Source organism: Podarcis pityusensis, assembly GCF_964106645.2.
Source record: "Podarcis pityusensis genome assembly, chromosome: 1".
NCBI lineage: Eukaryota > Metazoa > Chordata > Lepidosauria > Squamata > Lacertidae > Podarcis > Podarcis pityusensis.
In genome coordinates, this window is record NC_138028.1 from 135,038,472 (window position 1) to 135,058,838 (window position 20,367).

At 44.4% G+C, this 20,367-nt stretch overlaps 2 protein-coding genes across 2 annotated transcripts; one reads left to right on the forward strand and one right to left on the reverse strand.

The window, feature by feature from the left end:
* Nucleotides 1-2,805: 2,805 nt before the first annotated feature.
* Nucleotides 2,806-6,038, forward strand: NUDT15 (nudix hydrolase 15). Its single transcript, XM_081019560.1, has 3 exons — nt 2,806-2,984; nt 4,469-4,665; nt 5,426-6,038. Exons 1-3 carry the CDS (start codon nt 2,839-2,841, stop codon nt 5,578-5,580), a joined length of 498 nt encoding a protein of 165 aa, XP_080875686.1. The 5' UTR covers nt 2,806-2,838; the 3' UTR covers nt 5,581-6,038.
* A 2,807-nt stretch (nt 6,039-8,845) lies between these two features.
* On the reverse strand, nt 8,846-19,296 carry MED4 (mediator complex subunit 4). The gene is made up of 7 exons (XM_081019278.1): nt 19,173-19,296; nt 16,107-16,173; nt 14,995-15,165; nt 14,215-14,272; nt 12,749-12,835; nt 10,612-10,743; nt 8,846-9,753 (listed from the first exon to the last, which is right to left on the reverse strand). The coding sequence occupies exons 1-7, from the start codon at nt 19,259-19,261 to the stop codon at nt 9,581-9,583; spliced, it is 777 nt and encodes a 258-aa protein (XP_080875404.1). The 5' UTR covers nt 19,262-19,296; the 3' UTR covers nt 8,846-9,580.
* Nucleotides 19,297-20,367: the final 1,071 nt, after the last annotated feature.

Genomic DNA, 20,367 nt, shown 5'->3' on the forward strand with positions numbered 1-20,367 from the left:
CTCATAGGCAAAATATGATTAAAGACCACCATTTGACACAACGGAGGAACACAGTGCCGGGGGGGGGGAGGGGAGAGACTTTTGCTACATTAATTTTCAATATTGCTGATTGAGAGTGAGACTAATTTATTTATAATTGCTTAATCATATGGGACTAAATTGCATTATGTTGTAAGGAGCTTTCGTAAAATCTTAGAATTGTAAAGTTGGAAGGGACCCCAAGGCTCATCTAGTCCAACCCACTGCAAGGCAGGAACCTCAGCTAAAGCATCCATGACAGATGGACATCCAACCTCCAATTACATACTTCCAAGGAAGGAGAGTGCAAAACCTCCCAAGGGAGACTGTTGCACTGTTGAAGGGCTCTTGCTGTCAGAAAAGTTCTTCCTGATGTTTTGTCAGAATCTCCTTTCACGTAACTTGAAGCCATTGTTTTGTCTCCTACCCTCCAGAGTGGGAGAAAACAAGCTTGTTCCATCTTCCATGTGAAAGCCCTCCAAAAATGTGAAGATGGCTGTCATATTTCCTCTCAGTTTCTTAATTTCCATACCCAGCTCCTTCAAGCACTCCTCATAAGGCTTGCTTTCCTGACCCTTGATCATCTCGATTGCCCTCATCTGCACACATTCCAGCTTGTCAATGTCCTTCTTATATTGTGGTGCCCAGAACTGGCCTTCCCACGCCTGCGACGAGCCCCATTGGGCTTTCCCATGCCTACTGTGGGCTATGAAAAGGCCCAACAGGGCTTGTTGCAGGCATGGGGGGGCACCTATGACACCACCTCAATCCCCTGTACTTCAGCACTGTACTTATGGCTGTTCACAGAAGCAGCATGCAGATATGAGAGATTACATCCTTCTTTATTGCTCCTACTTTGCACTATTCTTGGGTGCTTTTGCCAGGCAGGAATAGATGCTTGAGTTCTGTCTGTGGTTGAAGCAAGAGAAACAAAGAACATGATGAGGCATTATCAGTGGTGTCCAAAGTTTTTTCAAAGAGGGCCAGATTTGATGAAGTGAAGGGCCGTGAGGGCCGACCAAAGTTCTTGACCTTTTTTAATGACTTAACTCCAAAGTTGTTGAGCCTTTTTTAGGATTGAAGGTGTTGAGGTTTTTTTAGGATTTTACCCCAGGAAATTAACTGCCGCAGGGGCCAGATTAAACAGACTTTGGGGACATGCCTGCATTAAGTAAAGCAAAGAAGAGGTGGAGTCTGAGGTGACAGGAGCTGAGTTCCTTCCCAACCCTTGGGAAGGGGGGGGGGAGAAGGGAAGTACAGTCAGAGAGGAGGGGAGGACTGTGGCAAATCGACAGGACTCCTGCATGAGGAACAGCAAGAGGGGCAGCAAACTTAGTGACCGCCCCGGGCAGCAAAAGCCTTAGCTACGCCACTGAGTAAGTATCTTATGTTCCCTTCTTTTAATAATTTCAATGTGTGTGTGTAGGGGGGTGACAAGAAATTTTCCGCACCAGGTACCACCTGACCTTGGTATGCCACTGCTTCCCAGGAAGCAAAAGGTGGGTCCCACACCTCTTGTCATCTGCCGGACTCCCCTCAGCAAGCTTCCTGGCCCGCTTAGAGGCAGAATGTCTTTTTCCTTTTTTGTGGCCTGGCAAGGCTGCGCCACTTTTTGCCATAGGGAGGTGCCAGACCCTGGTCCCCATCACTCATCCAACTCTTCTTCTAACCTGAGTGCTCTCAAGACCTTGGGATTCTTTTCCTGAGTGGGCAATTATTTTTACAGTGCCCTTGCTCCTTACTATAGGCACACCGTTTGGGCCCTAGGGGTTTTCATGGAGAGGGTCGCCTATTGTGAATCTTGGGCTGAGCCCCCCCTCTGGACGTCCTTTGTCTTGAAATGCTGCTGTCCTCAAGCAGGTCTGCCTTTTCCCTGCTTCCTTTACTTCCACATCATCTCTCTGTCTCCATACCTTTGTAGCAATCTCTACTAATTCAGCAACCCCAATTTATGAGTGCTTAAACAGACAAAGAACTGAACTTGTAACAACATACCACGTGTCACGGATTATATATATTAAGGATTAAACAGTTGCTGTTTGTCAGGCGATTAAAAGGGCATCTGAATGAATGAACAACAATGGCAAGTGAAATGATGTCATCTAGACATTGAAGTGACAATGGACACACAATGGAGATACATCTTGCACATATTCTGTAAAGGGGAGGGAAATCAGTTTTTTAAAAGGAAATTGTATTGAATGAAATTAACTTTAATTATGTACATATTGCATAGCTCCAGACAAGCTGCTCTCTCTGAGCCCCAGCCCCCCCCCCCCCCAGGTCACTAGCCTCAGTCTGGAGAATCCTCATATTGCCTTTAAAGGTTTACTGAGATCATGTCTATGAAAGACTTAAGCAGTCTGGGAAAAGATTATATAAATACTTTGTTATTACAGAGTTATTCTAAAGTAATGTGTAAAACGTGCAGCAAATAAATGCCATGTATTGTTTATGTTTTCAACGTTCATATTAAAAAAAAAAGTTGCAAACTAATGTAAATGCATATGATATAGAGAAAACAATTTGATGGACTCTAATAACACTTAGAAGCAAACAATACATGACTATTTTAATCCAAAGCAAAATAATATAAACACAGCGTATATTCGCCAAAGACTTCCAGGTGGGCGGCTTTGCCCTCCCTCTGCTCTTTTCCCTGCCCGTCTGCGCCTGCGCTACGAAACCTGGAGCCGCCATTTTTGGATCGGGAAAAGTGGAGGGGCGTGGCCCGGAGGCTCACTGCCGATTGGAGCAGCTGAGGCAATGGTCCCGCCCCAATTGGGCCAGGCGACGGAGGAGAGCCCCGCCCTTTCCGGTATGGCCTGCGGCCGGGGGCGCCCCGGAGTGGGCGTCGGAGTGGTGGTCGTCAGCTCTGCCCACCCAGGATGCGTCCTCCTCGGCCAGAGGAAGAGCGCTGTCGGCGCCGGCCTGTTCCAGCTCCCCGGAGGACACCTAGAGTTCGGGTAGGCCTGCGCGGGGCGATGACGCCATTCTGCGTCGTCGTCAGGCGACCTCCGCTGAGGGGCTGGGAGGCAGCAGGCCGGGCAGAAAAGAGCTCTCTGGGGATCTGCTCCCCGATTTCAGTCACTCAGAAAAATCTCTAGTGTCCTAAAAAGAAAGCTAAATCAGGCCCCTATGTTCGTGCAAACTTCGCCTTCTGGTGCAGTCCAGACCTTATTGCTGGTAGTGATTTCTTTGGGAACAATATCTTATATTTATGTTTTCCTGACTTGGACCAATCACCTCATCTACCGCAAAAGGCTGCCGTGAAGTTATATAAGGAAGTATAAAATGTCCGCAAAGGGGGACGTGGTGCTTGTCTCATAGGCATCACAGTTTGGTTCCTTTAACCAGACTGATGCATCTTAGTACTGCACTATGAAGGGTCATGCTTTCTGCTTCCCCACTTTCAAATCAAAGGTAAAGGGACCCCTGACCATTAGGTCCAGTCATGACTGACTCTGGGGTTGCAGCGCTCATCTCACTTTATTGGCCGAGGGAGCTGGCGTATGTGGCCAGCATGTCTAAGCCGCTTCTGGCGAACCAGAGCAGCGGACGGAAATGCCGTTTACCTTCCCGCCAGAGTGATACCTATTTATCTACTTGCACTTCGTGCCTATGAACTGCTAGGTGGGCAGGAGCAGGGACCGAGGAACAGGAGCTCACCCTGTCACGGGGATTTGAACCTCCGACCTTCTGATCAGCAAGTCCTAGGCTCTGTGGTTTAACCCACAGCGTCACCCGCGTCCCTTACTTTCAAATTAGTACAGCTGTAATTCACCCCACTTGTGTTCAATTGAGCTAACTCCTAGGTGTGTGCAGGGGATTGCTTCCAAAGAGGAGTTCTCTCTCCTATTTTACTTTTATTTTGGTTGGTTTTAAAAGAGGATTAGACAATTTCATGGAGGATAAGGCTACCAAGAACTGCTAGCCATGATGGCTATGCTCTGCCTCCATGGTTGCAGGCAGTTTGCTGCTGAATATTAGTTGCTGAAAATAACAGGGAGGCGGACTCCTATTGCGCTCAGGTCCTGCTTGCAGACTTTCAGTAGGCATCTGGTTGGTCACTGAGAAGCCACATCCAGCAGACTCTTCTTATGGTATATTTATATTTAATCATCTGACTGGACTGGATGACTTCTCCCCCCTGCAAACCCAATAGAATTGGTCACGGCCAGTTGCTTGAGTGCAGGGTAAAACACCCCCCCCCCCATTTTAAATGACCTAATGGAGCCATGTTTCTCATATCTTTGATTCTTTTGAGCCCCCTCTTCACGCCTATATTGTAAAGATATGTGGCGGAGGGGGGGGGAAGAGGCAAAGCCATTCAATTATAATCTTTCATGTGGCTTCATGGCTAAGAAGCTGGGCTCTTACTTCAAGCAAATAGAACTGATTATTGCCTTCTCAGTAGAAATAGTTTTTCTTTTTTCTTCTTGCTGTTTAGTGAAAGCTTGGCAGAATGTGCAGAAAGAGAGGTTTTGGAAGAGACAGCCTTGCACCTAACAAATGTTCGCTTTGCATCAACTGTAAATTCTGTTAGTCTGAAGGATAATTACCACTATGTAACGATCTTAATGAAAGGAGAGGTGGATGTGAATTATGAATCTGAACCAAGGAATCTGGAACCTGATAAAAATGAAAGTAGGATATTATATTTTTTACTCTTCAGTGAGCATTAGGTAGTTTCTGTAACCACATTCTCTGCGTAGTATTAATGTAAGATTATATTTTTCTTGTATCACGTATGAAAATGCTGTCACATACACTGATTTTTTTTACTGTTTTTGGTGAGATTTAGGCTGCGACCTTATAAAGTATTACCTTGGGAGTAGACTAGGGTTGCCATATCTTGAAGAGCAAAAAAGAGGACAGCCCAAGATGGAGAAAGAGGGGCACAGATGCGCAGGGCCGCTGCTGCGCCCTCATGCCTCTTTCGCCAGCTTGGGTTGGCAGTGGCCGGGCATGCAGACCATGTGCGTCTCTTTCCCTGGTTCAGGCTGGCAGCGGCCGTGGCATTCAGAGCAGTGGTTGCACAAGAGAAAAATAAATAACTCCTAAACCCAGACATTTCCTTTAAAATGTAAAAATCTCCCCAGATGGGCATGTTTGCCCCCCAAAAGAGGACATGTCTGGGATTAGCCAGACGTATGGCAACCCTAGATTAGGCTCTATTCTTTCCAAGATGGGATGGCATTTTGATGGGGACCACATTGTGTGGATGCTGCAAAATACTTGCATGCATGAGTGGCACCAAGTACACAATAAACTGGATGGAAGCACTTAAATTCAAATGCATCCTGACCCTAGGGATGAAATATATTTGGGTGTTACCTGAGCCAGGTCATAGGACTTCTGAACTTGCAGTATCTATCATCATTTCTCTCTTTTTCTTTGTTTACAGGTTGGGAATGGGTAAAATGGGAAGAGTTTCCTTCAGCAGATCAACTGTTTTGGGCTTTATGCTGCTTAAAAGAACAAGGTTACAATCCTTTCACAGAAGAATTTAATCACCTTGTGGGATACACTGGAAATCATTATGTGAAAAAAGAGTGCTAAATTTACTATATTGGAAATATGTGTTTTTACAGAGACATTTATTTGTAAAATGAATTCTGTATCACCTGGGAGGGGGTAGTTTTATCTAAGCATGAAGTCAGCTACTTCCACGAAATGTAGCAATAATCCTTGACACTAAACATGCCACAAAAATGCAGCATTTTTGCAATCAGTGTTTGTCTTTTTGCCTCTACTCTTCAATCTATAATGGCAAGTAAGATTTTGATGTAATAGATATGCACTATTACAAAGCAAGTGTGCAAGAGGATGCAGTAGAGCAGCTTTCCTGAAAGCGAGATGAGCACTGAAACCCCATAGTCGCCTTTGACTGGACTTAACTGTCCAGGGGTCCTTTACCTTTACCTTATTAAATACATGGTTGTTCCTTCCATACCCTGTGTGATAGCACGCTGATTGCTTTTTGAATGTTGTCTTTGATAAACAAGTATTGTGTTGTATGTTTCATGTTGTGTCTTCCTCACCAAAATAAGTTTCTCTGTCTCAGTTTGGAGAGTTACCATCAAAAACAAAGCACAGAAAAGTAGTTAATACACAGAGTTTAGGGCACCTTTGGCTTTTCAGGTAGGAGGAACTCCCAAATTTCCCCTTGCCAGCCATGAAGAAAGCTAAAACACACATTATCTGACAATGAAGGCTTGAATGCCTTTAGGAAAGCAGTGAGAAAAACTTTTCTGTTGACAATATTTAGAAATGACACATTACTAGTGGATGCTGCCAAATCCATAGTGACCATTGGCACCCTTTTCCTCTCCCCGAAGGGTTTTCACAGGAATAATAGATTGCTGGTGCCAGGAATGATTGCTTACAGAAGGTTTACCCCCCCCCCCAACTTCTCCCATCACTATTCATCTTGGCTCCTTCCTCCAGATTGCCCACTCCCACAAGAAATTTCTAGACTGAGGACCACAGGATGCCACCTATTTTAGAATGAGAGTAGCTGGCAGAGCAGTCCCCATGACAACAGGACATGCAATTTTTAAAGGTGGGGCAGCAGCAACATCTGACGACCAGATGCATCAGTCACCACTGCCTTAGCAAAACACACACAGTATTTTTTAAGATGAAGCAAGCAATTAAATATATATATAGGACTGCCTAACTTGAGGGAAAAGACCAGAGGAAGCGTAAAATATGGAGATAAAGCAGCTAACATGCAATGTTGCTGCAAAGGAAAAAACGACGCCTGGAATTCCATATACATTGTCACCATTAGATAGGCATCCCACTGTCCTACACCTTCCAGGCTGGGATGGGCAATTCCCTGTCCACCTCTGCTGAGGGTCTGCATGCCTGTGGTGAACAAGGCATTAAAGATTAAATGAGGTGGAAGAAGTTAAGATACCTGCTTACATACCTTCTCTGCAGGCCCAACAACCACCAGGTTTTGCACTAGCCAAGGGTCCTAGATCACCCCCAGTGCTGAGGGCCTTTTGGCGGTTCCCTTGCTGCGAGAAGCCAAGTTACAGGGAACCAGGCAGAGGGCCTTCTTGGTAGTGGCACCCGCCCTGTGGAATGCCCTCCCACCAGATGTCAGAGAGAAAAACTACCTCCAGACTTTTAGAAGACATCTGAAGGCAGTCCTGTTTAGGGAAGCTTTTAATGTTTAATAGATTATTGTATTTTAATATTCTGTTGGAAGCCGCCCAGGGTGGCTGGGGAATAAAAAATAAATTATCATCATCATCATCACCACAAAAAGCTGCTTTTACCAGCTTGACTTCCTACCTGCTCACCACTGAGTGGAGGTGTGCAGGAACCAGTTGCGAGCCAAACTGGGCTCCTAACTGGTGGCTCTCTCTTCCTTGGTTCTTTCAGTTGCTCTGAAGCTATATACCAGTCCATGGGGGATCCTTTTAAGTGAGGTGAAGTTCATTTTCCTAGACATTTCACCCAGTTCAAACTACACTTTGGCCTTTTGTCAGTGTAGCAATATTTTTTTTTTTTTTAAAGAGTTGGGATGGGGATAGTACTGTTTCCGTAAAAGGACAAAGCACTGGGCAGGGATTTGGCTGCTGGGGTGCTGGTGGCAGGGGCCAAGTGCTGGACCATGCTGAGGTGCAGCTCTGTGGTATGTGAGGAAGAGCTGCCTGGCCCTGCCCACCCCTGGGGTTCCTGGAAGGCTGGCTACAAGGGAAGGTGAGCCTCAATGCTGCAGGTCCTGGAATATGGACAGTTGTGAGTAACATACTGCATGAATTAAGTGGTGATGCTAGTCCTCCCTATCGGTGCTTTTTCTTTCTAAATCACCCACTAACTCCCCCCCCCCCATAGCAAGCAACACAACTAACATTCAAAGGCTAAATAAAAAACTGAGCATATATATATACTGCAAACAACTTGAGGGTGCAATCCAAATACATGGCTGGCAGCAGTGGAGGTTGGAACTGTGTAGCCACTGCCACATCCATAGCTGTCTCTGGCACAGGAAAAATGTGTCTGCTATGTGGTCCCCAGGCTAGCACAGTAGAGAGGCTGAAATCAAATCCATTACCACCATAGCATGACCCAGCTCAGGATCCAGTACTGGCCAATGCCAACTCCCCAAATGCCATGGCAGGGATACAGTGGTACCTCGGGTTACAGACACTTCAGGTTACAGACTCTGCTAACCCAGAAATAGTACCTTGGATTAAGAACTTTGCTTCAGGATGAGAGCAGTAATCGCTTGGTGGCAGCAGCAGGAGGCCCCATTAGCTAAAGTGGTGCTTCAGGTTAAGAACAGTTTCAGGTTGAGAATGGACCTCCGGAACGAATTAAGTTCTTAACCCGAGGTACTCACTGTTTACATGGTGACATTCAGGCACTCACCGGAAGGGTTCCTTTGCCACATCCAACCCCCTTCCAGCACAGCTGGATTGTTCTGTGAATAGTAGAGCAATCTTCAATATCGCATGTAGAATAGAACTCTTAGCACTGTATCCAAGGTTTGCTTGAACAGAAAGCAGCTTGCATAACCTAGCGTTCCCCTACACTGCCCTGTAAAACCTCCAGAGGGCTGTAAGGCCCTCCTGAATAATGTGCACTGTGTTTGTGGGCACTGGTGGGGTGGGGGGCTCTGGTGGGAGGGTAGAATAATCCAAAGTAGCGGAGGCACTTTGTGTGTGCATTCACCTGATTTTAGGTGCTTCTCCCCCACGCTGGCAGCAGCTGCCAGCACAGCCCCTGATGTTCAGAAGGGTCTTCAGCCCTATGGAGAGGCTTTTCAGAAAGATTCTTGTGGGGTGGAGTAGGTTGAGCTGAGGAGGACTGGTTGGATCAGCTTTATTTTGTGCAACAAGTGGTACAACTTTATGCCCTCCTAGTCCATCGTTTTCAGAAAAAAAGATGACTAGTGGTATGCTTTTGTTTGAGGGAAAGCTGTTCATAATACACCAAAGTTAGTTCAAGCTTATATTCTATAAACTGGTCATAAGTTGAATCCAGCAACTAACTTCAAATATCTGCAAAAGTTTAACTGTTTTCACATTGCATATTCTCTGAAAAGTTAGAGAGATGAATCCAGAGATTCTGTGAGTGAAATTCTCCCCAAATAATATTTCTGTTAATGGAAATGCAAATACTTTCCCCAAATTCCTTCCTGCCCTCCAACTATCTATTCTGACAAGGCTATTAGGGGAATTAGTGAAAATTTCCTCAGTCTGTTTGCTGTCACCACCACTAGAAAAAAGCCCCTTCCACAAATTAAAGGATTATCAGCTACCACTTCCTGCAGTTGTTCTTTCTATTTCATCTTCAAGAATTTGTTTTATCTACACATTGAAATAAATTGTGTTACAGCTGCTGGAAACAAGCTTCACTTTCTCCAAGACTGTTTCCAGCCATAGCTGGGTTATTCTGAATAAACAGCAATTCATAAAATATAATGAAATAAATGTCAAAGTTGTAGACAGTTTTTTCCCTTGCACTGTGGCTATCTGGATTGCAGAGCAGGTGCTTAATGATGTATATAATGTGCACCAAACAGACTGAGTCACTACTGCTAATCTGAGTCACTACTGCTGGTTGATGAATCTGTTGACATGACTTCCACATCATCTTCATTCTCCTTATTATGTCCAGGAGGTTCCAGCATAAAGTCATTGCTGTGATTAGGCGGTAGCATGTTCATTGACATGTCGCTTGATTGCCAGGGATACTGAGGTGCGAGTACATCTAAAGGAAAAATGAAATGATACAAAAATCACACATCCAGATATTTTCATAGCAATGTATTTTAACAACTTGCAGTCTATTGTTATGCACAGTTTAGAAGTTTCACGTAACTATGCAGTTCTTTATTTCTAACTACAGTGGTACCTTGGTCTATGAACATCCTAGTTCACAAACTATTTGGAACACAAATACTTCAAAACTGGAAGGTGTTCCAGTTAGTGAACTTTTTCTGGAATCCGAACATACTCTGTTCGGGGGTGCCCTTCCGTTTTGAGTGCCACACTTCCGTTGTCTGGCAGCGGAGAAGGGGGCCGTCACGGCGTTTCCTGCAGCAGCGAGGGAGGGAAGCTGCGTGCCCGCTCACCTGCCAGCCGGTGCGCAACTCCCCCCCCCATGCTGCTGCGGGAGGCGCGTGCTCTAGGGAGCATTTCCTGCAGCAGTGTGGTGGTGGTGGGATCTGTGTGGATCCCAGTTCAGCTACTGACTGACTGACTGTGTGACTGCGGAAATGGATAAAAGCCCCCCCTCCATCCGAACAATGACTCATCAGTGCAGGTAATAAATTTTAATTTTTATCATCCACAATACTGTTTTAATTATTTTATAGTACAGTACATTGATTTTTAGGGACACGGGTGGCGCTGTGGGTTAAACCACAGAGCCTAGGACTTGCCGATCAGAAGGTCGGCGGTTTGAATCCCCGCAACGGGGTGAGCTCCCGTTGCTCGGTCCCTGCTCCTGCCCACCTAGCAGTTAAAAAGCACATGTAGATAAATAGGTACCGCTCCTGCGGGAAGGTAAACGGCGTTTGCCAGAAGCGGCTTAGTCATGCTGGCCACATGACCCAGAAGCTGTTACCTGGCAATCTGCCTGCTGCAAGTGCATCGCCTGGTAAGTGTCCGTTGACACCATTTGCTGATGGGTTGTTCATCTGACCCAGCAAACCACTCCTCATCTCCAGATCAGTTGGGTATGGCCTCCTAGGGTCACCTTAAAAATAAACAATTGGTTTGCAATTCTTTCTTTTTTAAAATAGATTTTTATTAAAGATTTCTTGGTTTAGAAAAGTATGTGCAATGTCTCTTTTTTCAAGTTGAATTTTGTACAGATCAGTTTCATTAGTTGTGAGAAATTAGTGTTACATTAGGAAGAAAAGGGGGGAACTTCCTGTTTCCGGCGGTGGAAAATGGCTGATCCCACACAATCGGACTTCAGCCGTTCCGATAATTCAGGGCTGATATGGGGGTAATTAGCCCTGGCAGCCTCCCCAGGGCAGGGGAGGACTGTCTCAACGACCCGCGGTCTGCCCCAGATTGCCGATGTGGCAGACGGCAGGGGTACTGGGTCACGGAGCTAGGGACGGCTGACACTCCTGCGATGCCACCCCATAGCCGGACGCATCTGTTTGGGAATATATAAAGATTTGGAAAACAAACAGACACGCTCTGAATTGAAGAAGCTGGAAAAAACCTGCAGTATGCACAGTCTCTGGTGCAAAAGATCGAACTTCAAAGAGATCCTCATCATGACGTTTGGAATGTGGAGGGGCTTGGTATGTAAAAAAAACATTCTTTTATCCTTAACATCAACAATCCGTAATGCATGCCAAGTCTCATTAAGAACTTAAATTGCTCTTCAAAAAGTGAGTTCAGATGGACTTCATATATAATTGGGATCTACTCGCAGCCACTTCTCTTCTAAGACCGGAAATGTCTGTTAAAGACGAAAACAAAGGACAAAGGACAAAATGGCGTCTCCCACCACGTCGTTATTGAGTATCTGAAATACTTCCCTGATTAAGAGAAACAGGAGCTAACGGATGGTTGGTTATAAAGACTGGAAACAATATTACATATACAACTGTTTGCAAAAATATGTTTTTTTGATTACGAGCGAGAGAGAGGGCTAAATGGATGTCTGGCAGCCCCCCTCTAGGGCCTGGAGGGGGGACTGGGAAGATTCCAAAGGCCAATTGCTAACTGTCTGATATATGGCTACATTGCAAACAGTCTGTTTAAGATAAATCAACAAGGAGGGTACAGAAGGAAATTTCTCTCTGTTTCTTTGATAACACCTGGATGGGAAAGATTAACGATCTGGAAGCTGCCAAAATAACAACTCTCAAAGAGCTGGACAGAACTTTGAAATTGGATGCAATTAAATGAAGCGGTGCGATGAAAAAACAGCTGAAGGAGTACAATATACGGACAAATCTGCACTCCATAGAAAAAAAAAGTATCAGTTTTCTGACATGAATGAGGATCGTAGAACCAGAGTCAAAATGTGGAAGGGAAAAATCGGACATGGAATTATGAATAACATTGAGGATGATAAGAGGCAGGACTATGATGTTGAATGCGCTTCGAAATTCAGACCGTGGGAAGTCAAAACAAAATTATTACAATTTGGAAGACAATTGGACCTTTTTTATTTTAGTTTTTTATTTTTATTGGATCTGATTTGATATGTTAATTGGATGTTTTTATTGGAAAATTAATAAACGCTTTTAAAAAAAAAGGGGGGGGAAAGGTGGAGGGAGGTTGGTTTGCAATTCTGAATAAACACACACACACACACACACACACACACGGAGAAGGGGACGACAGAGGACGAGATGGCTGGACAGTGTTCTCGAAGCTACCAGCATGAGTTTGACCAAACTGCGGGAGGCAGTGGAAGACAGAAGTGCCTGGTGTGCTCTGGTCCAGGGGGTCACGAAGAGTTGGACACGACTAAATGACTAAACAATAACAACAACATACATATATATATAGCAAGACAACTATACAATCTCCATCAATCATCTTTCCTTTTAACCACTGTTCACCTAGTAGCACGTAGCATATTTGGTACATAGAAAAGTGTGTTTCACTCCATCTGCCTGTGAAATTCAGCCGAAACTTGTACACAAAGTATACGCAGAGATAAAACATTTTTAGATCCATTTTTCAGTGAAAATACAGTATGTCAAACGTTTAATTGTGAAACTTGTTACCTGGCACCCATGTCAAAGGAGCGCAAACAGCATTGCTGGCACTAATTCTATGAGCATATTTAATTATTTCTTCAGATGAAACTGCCCCTATGAGAAGTAGAGAGAAAAAATGCAGCAGGTAAAAAGCCTCATCTCTGCATTACAAGATTCAAAAGCCAGTGTTTCAGGAGGAAACATGTAAAAGCTGTCACTGCTCGTTTCCTGAGCCACCAATTCCCCCTCATTTTCTCATCCTTGCACACTGATTTTTAGACTTGTACACATTGTAGACCACTACTGTGGATTTTTTGAAGGGCAGATCACTATATGTTCGTATGTTATGGCTACTATGTAGGAGGCTGCCTGGAAGTTTCCAAATTAAAACAATTCCTTCCTGTTTATTAAACCATTCTGTTCTGCACTCCTATGCAGAGTCATGAACACATGGGTGTAACTAAATTTATGTGTGCTGGTGGCAGTGATTAACAACCAAGCAAGTTTCTAATTGTTGCATGGTTTGTAATCAGAAACCTAGCTGAAGTGTATGTGTGTATGTGTATGTGTATGTGTGTGTGTGTGTGTGTGTGTGTGTGTGTGTGTGTGTTGCATCTAGATGCCAACTACATCCTTTTTTCCTATTTTGGATACTTTCAGGGTCATAGAGTCAGGAAGAGGGTCTTGTAGACCATCTTGTTCAAAAACAGCCTTTTAAATAATTGGCAGTATTGTCAAACTGTTCTTATCCATCAAGCAGTTTCTCCTAATGTTGAAATGAAACCTACTCCTCTGTAACTTAAGCCCATTACATCTCAGGGTAGCTGAGTACAACTCTTTGCCATCTTCAAATATCTATAGAAGAGTGTCATCATGTCCAGGATGCTAAGCTGAAAATATATTTTAGGAAATTATGTCTACAGGTATGTTTGTGTGTTTGTACGTATCTGTAACTGTTTATCTAACTGCCATGTGTGACTTGGGAGATGTAACTTTATAAAACTGAAAAAGCATTATATACGTTTCACACTTCACACACATATATAATTTTTTTTGGGGGGGGGGGTGGCCAAAGTTGTGTTTTTTTGTTTTATTTTTTAAAGAAAACAAGATTGTTGAACTTTTTCTTGGGACATTACTTACCACCCTTTCCTACTTGAGACATTTACTTGAGACAATTAAAAGGTTTTTAGATACGCAATGATATAAATGCTAGAAGAACAGACTGAATAAAATCCAACAGGGAGCTGAATTAGATTTCTTTGGAAATTAATCCAAAAATTTGTTTAACATTTGTAAAGATATATTTTCCATGTAATAAGATCTGTCATTAGTTGACATTTAAATGCTTTTTTCTTATTTTTTAGATGATCTTTAATAGCAGTTTTTCACTGGAAAGCTATTACACAAGAGATATAATCATCACATGTCAAATGTAGTTGTGGAAACCGACTGTAGAACTTCCTAAAAAACACTGAAAATATAATGCTCACCTTTTCTTGCCTTTTCTATTGTTTTCAGTTTTTCTTTTGCTTGATAAACAGCTGTGGCCTATATTAAAAAAATACATTCGTTGGTGAACAAATATGCAACCAGAGTTTAGTACAAGAGAATTCCCATACTAGTTGAACTAAATGTTTTGCAAGTTGACCAAACATTTGACAGTATCTTAAGAATACCTTACACTGATTGACAACACATACTTCTAGCTTTTGTTGTTGCAGAGAAAATATTAAAACAGCATACCCTCCCAGGGATATATCAACAGCAAGGCTTGTCCACATATCCACTATGGTTGTAAATGATCACCAGGTAGAATTTCTGTGGCACCTGCAATTATTGCCAGGTGCTAGACTTCAGGAAACATTACTACATGGAACTAGAGGGAGGAGACAAATTTAGGGACGCCAATTCCAGTAAAGTGGAGAAATGCAAGAGTGGGAGAAGAAATGGCAACAGAGGTCCTGGGGTTAAAAAGGGAACAGAACAATTCAAATGAATGGGATGATTGAAGTGGAAGAGCCTGAGAACCTAGACTTCTCAAGAGAGTTGAAGGAAACCTTGACCTGGGTTGAGGATGCCACAGTAACTGGAGTAAGGCACTCAAAGGCTGGTAAAGTAATGTGCAGTGTATCTTCTTATGACTGAGACATGTAAACCCCTAACTGTGTTTAGAAGACTAATTAAAATGTTCACCCTTCACTGCATGGCAGATTTATTAGACAAGGGTGTCATGCCAATCTTCCGACATGCCATTTTATTCACAGACTCACCAATATATGCTCTGCTTCCTTCAGTTGTTTCTGAAGCTGCTGGATATCATTGTCCCTCTTCTCCACCACTTTCTCCAATAGCTGCATCTCATGATGTATTTTCCCTTGATCAAGGGCCAGTTTCATTAATTCTTGGAACTCTTTATCCCTCTGAATCAACAACTCCAGGATCTGTCCAACAACCAATGTGTATTGCAATTTTTGATTGCTAAGTAGAAATTCAAAGCTGAATTGGAAAGTATATATACTGTCAATTTCTGAGCAGTTTACTGAAATAATTCTGCTCTGAATCAGCATTTCCTAAACTGTGGGTCACCACCTGCAAGTAGGTTATGAATCCTGTGTATCTGAATTGCAGGCTTTATGGATAAACCCAAAACAATTATTGCTTTAAATCTTTAACTGGTATGATGAATACCACATAAGGCTTTTTGTTTTGTTGGCATATTATAACCAAATGTCAGAACGGCTTGAGTCTTACATTTTAACACTTGGGAACCACCCTCTGGTGGCAGATCTGGTGACAGTTCACGGCACGGTCCTCATACAGGGCGTAGATTTGAGTGGCTATTACAACCTGATGTGCAGGCTCCAAAGGCAGCAGCTACACACCAGAGGCAAGGTGTAAAAGTCACTCTGAACGACTCCCTGCACAAGCACCTTGTGGCAAAGTTAAGCCAAGGCTGAGCTGGTTTGCTTATTCGAAATAAGAAATAACATCTGTATCCTATGAATCAACTGACTCTGGGGTTGCGGTGCTCATCTCGCTTCATTGGCCGAGGGAGCCGGCGTACAGCTTCCGGGTCATGTGGCCAGCATGACAAAGCCGCTTCTGGCGAACCAGAGCAGCATACGGAAACGCCGTTTACCTTCCCGCCGGAGCGGGAACCTATTTATCTACTTGCACTTTGACGTGCTTTCAAACTGCTAGGTTGCCAGGCCTTCAGGTAACAAGTGACAAACAAGTCTAATAAATCATAATAATACCAATAATACTAGTATTTATAGGAGCTGTTTTTAACATGTAAAGCCTTATACAGCTTGCATCTTGTACAGGCCTCTCCCAACAAAAATATACCCAGACCTTATGAGCTCTTTATCAGTTTGCTTACCTGCCTCTCCTCCCCAGGTTGTGCAAGTTTCTGGTTTCTTGAAATGGCCAACATCTCAATCAGTTCCCTGAAGCAAAGTTTCCACACAATGGAAAAAGTCAGTTGCAGTTTCTGAAAACTTCACTCCTCCACAGTAAATAACAAGTCTAAGTAGAAAGATCCACAGAAACACTACAGTACCATGTCCATGCCACTTATTTTGGCGAGGTCGTATCAAAAGTATAAATGAAACACTGCCATCTACAGTATGATAATCCTTGTAATGTTCGCTTCTTATGCAAAGCAAGTACCGTATTTTTCGCTCTATAACACGCTCCCAACCATAACACGCACATAGTTTTTAGAGGAGGAAAACAAGAAAAAAAAATTCTAAACGAAACAGTGGATGTATGATTTTTTGTGGTTCATGCTGTGGCCACAGACATGTGATCTGACGGTGAGTTTGGGGTAGCCCAATGCAAAAATCCTGAGGATCTATGTGGATCCGTGCTTTGTAACCACGTTTTTGCACCACTGCGGCCCCAGGCAACAGTGGGTGCGTGATTTTTTTGATGCAAGCTGTAGCCATGGACATGCTATGTGATCTGATGGTGAATTTGGGGTGACCCAGTGCAAAAATCCTGAGGATCCATGTGGATCCATGCTTTGTAACCACGTGAATGAAGGAACTGTCAGTAATGTATGGTATCTCCAATACAGTGATGAAGGAAGAGGAGGGGGGAGCTCACACTTGTCCTAGGCAAAGCAGCCAACTCCTATAGGCCTAGGTGCCTTCACCCCCCCATTAAATATTTGAGGGAGTCATCCCCCACCCCCCATTGTGGTATGTGAGTGGGGCTTACCTGGCTGTCCCCCCAATATTTTTTGAAGTTGGAAGAGGGAGGGAGGGAGGGAAGGAAGAGAGGGGGGAACTCACATTTGTGCAGCTGCCTTGCCTCGAACTGGAGCAAAAAGAGGAGGAGGAGACTCAGGGACACGAGCCTTGTAAGCCGCTTTGTTTGAATTTACCGGTGAGGTGCTGGGGGAGGGACGGAAGGGGATGCCCTCTTTGTCCCTCCTTCCAGCTCATTGTAAAGAAAGCAGAGTATGAGCCGCTTACATTTGTGTAAGGGAGAGCCATAGAGCAGGCAGACGCTGAGAAAGAGAGGCTGTCTCCCTTTCCCCACCTTGGCTTTTACACGCTGCGCGCAGCTCTTGCCGGCTTCCGAGCGCCCACCTCGCCAAAAAGCCATAGAGCAGGCAGACAGGAGGAAGAGAGGCTGTCTCCCTTTCCCCACCTTGGCTTTTACACGCTGCGGGCAGCTCTTGCCGGCTTCCGAGCGCCCACCTCGCCAAAAAGCCATAGAGCAGGCAGACAGGAAGAAGAGAGGCTGTCTCAGCTCAACTCAGCTGTTGCTCAGCTGTTGCCGGCTTCTCAGCAAGCCAAGCGGAGGAAGAGAGGCTGCCGAACAGCCAGCAAGAGTGGCTCCTATTGCCTGCATTCGCTCCATAACGTGTAGACACATTTCCCTTTACCTTTTAGGGGGGGAAACTGGGTGTTATGGTGCGAAAAGTACGGTATATTAGAACTGTATCAGTTAGTAGTCTTTCAGGGTAAAAGAACTAAGTCCATATTTCTTGACTAGAAAAATATGGGTTACCATAAGACCCCGTTTTCTAGGGTTTGCTTGGATCTCTTTGGGCTAATAACTGGCCTGAATTTCCAGCTTTCAGTCTCCTGGCTTGTTACATATTCACTCTGTTAATCTGTATCTCTAAAAACTTGAAAAAAGAAAACAGCCTTCCTGAAAGTTTTGTGTGGAAAAAGCATCTGAAATACATTATGATTGCATTTGGTGCACAATTAACCTGTGCAATTTCAACTTTACACAGTTGAAAGCCTGCTCATTGAAACTGCGCAGATTAAATACAGCACACACAAGGTGTAGGTGTGGCAAAAACCTAATAGTAAATTGTCCTCTCCCCTTCTGGTGCCCATCAACCTGGCTTCAGATGCTGAGGATTCACCATCCTCATCCTCTGTAGCGCCTGGTTTGGATCACTTATTTATTTACTTACAGCATTTATACCATGTCCTTTAGTCAAAAATATGTCTCTTAAAATTTTCTGTTTGGGGGACATATTTCTACTCCATTTCTCAATGGTCCTGATGTGGAGAAGGGGGACTGAGAATGGAGAACTGCCCCAATATCACAAAACAAGCTCTCCCCCAGTGCAAACACTATACTCCTCTCTCCAAAGGCTCCTTCCAGGTGACAGACAAAAACCAACCTGTCCTTCATGCACATACTCATATTTACTCAGAAGGAAGGTCCCACTGAACTCAGTGAGTGATGAACCTCAATGAAGATTACTTCTGAGCATGCATGCACAGACTTGGGTTCGCTGCTTTGGAGCCTTTCCATATGTGGATACTAAAAAAAAAAAGTGGATACTAAAAAGGAGTGGGGGTTAAGCTATTTGTATATTTGGGGACCTTGAGTCCATTCCTGCATTATGCTGGTCAATTTAATATAAAAACAACCTATTGATTTTATTTTTGTCTGCTAATAAATCATGAAATAAAAACTATGTATTATCGTTTAAGATTCCGCAGATCGGTAACAAGGTGCTTTTGATAAAAATCTAAACTATGAAGCAATTGTTTACATTTGTCTATTTATAAATATGCCTTCCTGGCAACCTCAGAGCGAACCAGGGTGCATGGCTGTTTCGCAGCTGCCTTCAACTTAACATATAATCGTTTTATATGTTTAACTGGATTTTTAAATATATATATATATTTCCCCCCTTCCCATGTTTTTGTTTAAACCTGTAAACCACCTTGAGTCCCTGCCGGGGGAAATAATAAATAAATGAGTTAATGAGTTCCTTTAAACCTGCAAAATCCTAATGATGATAATAAACAATAAATAACTGCTCCTTTAAACCTGCGATGTAAAACCTGAGGGAGCCCAGGAGCGTCGCCTTTGCTGACCGACAGGAAGGCAGGCAGGCGGGCGGGCGGGCGAAGCCGCCGCCGCCTGAGAGACGCTGCCCGCGGCTGACCTTCCCTTGGCGACCCACCTGGCGAGGAGCTCCAGGTCGTCCAGCGCAGCCAAGAGCCGCTCGCGGGTGCTGCTCCGCCCTCCGCCAGCCGCCGCCGCCGCCGCCATGGCCTCCGCCGCGCGTGCCGCTGACGAGGAGGAGCGAGCGACCGGAAGGAAGGGCGCGGAGGAGGAGGAAGGCAGCTGGCCGGGGCGGCTGGGAGGCGGCGCCACCTGGCGGCCCCTCGGCGCAGCACGGCTTCCCTGCCAGGCAAGCGCCAGGTTCCCGCTCCAAGCCCCCTTTTCTCCTCTGCCGGCGGAGCAAACCGGGGCTGCAGCCCCCCGGAATCGAAGGGGGGCGGGAGAGAAAGGGGGTCGCTGTTTTTCTGCGTCGCCCTGAGTTTAGTATTACTGCAACATTTTTATATGCAGCTGGTAAAATTGGTAACTGCTTAATAATAATAATAATAATACATTTTTATTTATACCCTGCCCTCCCCAGCCAAGACCGGGCTCAAGGCGGCTAACAACCAATAATAAAAACAAGTTGATTAAAATACAATTTAAAAGATTAAGATACAATATTAAAACAATTAGGGAGCAATTTCATCATAGGAGGAGAAAGGAAAAAGAAAAAGGGGGAGGGAATCAAACTGATTATACGCCAAAGGCCAGGTGGAACAACTCTGTCTTACAAGCCTTGCGGAAAAAGATCATATCCTGGTCTCATGAGGCAGAGCGTTCCACCGGGCCAGAGCCAGTGTTGAAAAGGCCCTGGCTCTGGTTGAGGCTAATCTGACTTCCTTAGGGTCCGGGACCTCTAGGGTGTTGCTATATATGGACCCTAAGGTCCTCTATGGGGCATACCAGGAGAGCCGATCCCGTAGGTGCTACGTGCACCATGCGTATATTTTTATATTACGTGTATGGAGCTGGAGTAACAAAAATGAATGGGAAGCAGTCACGGACGTAGCCAGGATTTATGTTGGGGAGGGCAAGTTTCATGTTGGGGGCATACGGGGATCAAACCTGCAACCATAGCACCACCCTCTAACCAACAGGGATAGTAGTAGCATTTCATGTATATTTATTTATAACCTGCTTTTCCAACTTACATATAAAAGTAGGGGAGGCGGGTAACAATCATAAAAATACAGTTTGCTGCACAATTACAGGTACACTAAGATGTCTCATAGCATACCTGTACTGCAAATAATCTCTTCTGATATATATCC

Bases quoted from the DNA above. Each gene is read 5' to 3' on its own strand.
- MED4 (XM_081019278.1), bottom strand. From the start codon at position 19,261: ATGGCGGCGGCGGCGGCGGCTGGCGGAGGGCGGAGCAGCACCCGCGAG. The intron at 15,166-16,106 runs GTAAGCAAACTG...GTTGTTGGACAG, and splicing joins AACCTGGGGAGGAGAGGCAG to ATCCTGGAGTTGTTGATTCA. The intron at 10,744-12,748 runs GTAACAAGTTTC...TTTATTTTTAAG, and splicing joins TCCTTTGACATGGGTGCCAG to GTGACCCTAGGAGGCCATAC.
- NUDT15 (XM_081019560.1), top strand. From the start codon at position 2,839: ATGGCCTGCGGCCGGGGGCGCCCCGGAGTGGGCGTCGGAGTGGTGGTC. The intron at 2,985-4,468 runs GTAGGCCTGCGC...CTTGCTGTTTAG, and splicing joins GGAGGACACCTAGAGTTCGG to TGAAAGCTTGGCAGAATGTG. The intron at 4,666-5,425 runs GTAGGATATTAT...CTTTGTTTACAG, and splicing joins GGAACCTGATAAAAATGAAA to GTTGGGAATGGGTAAAATGG.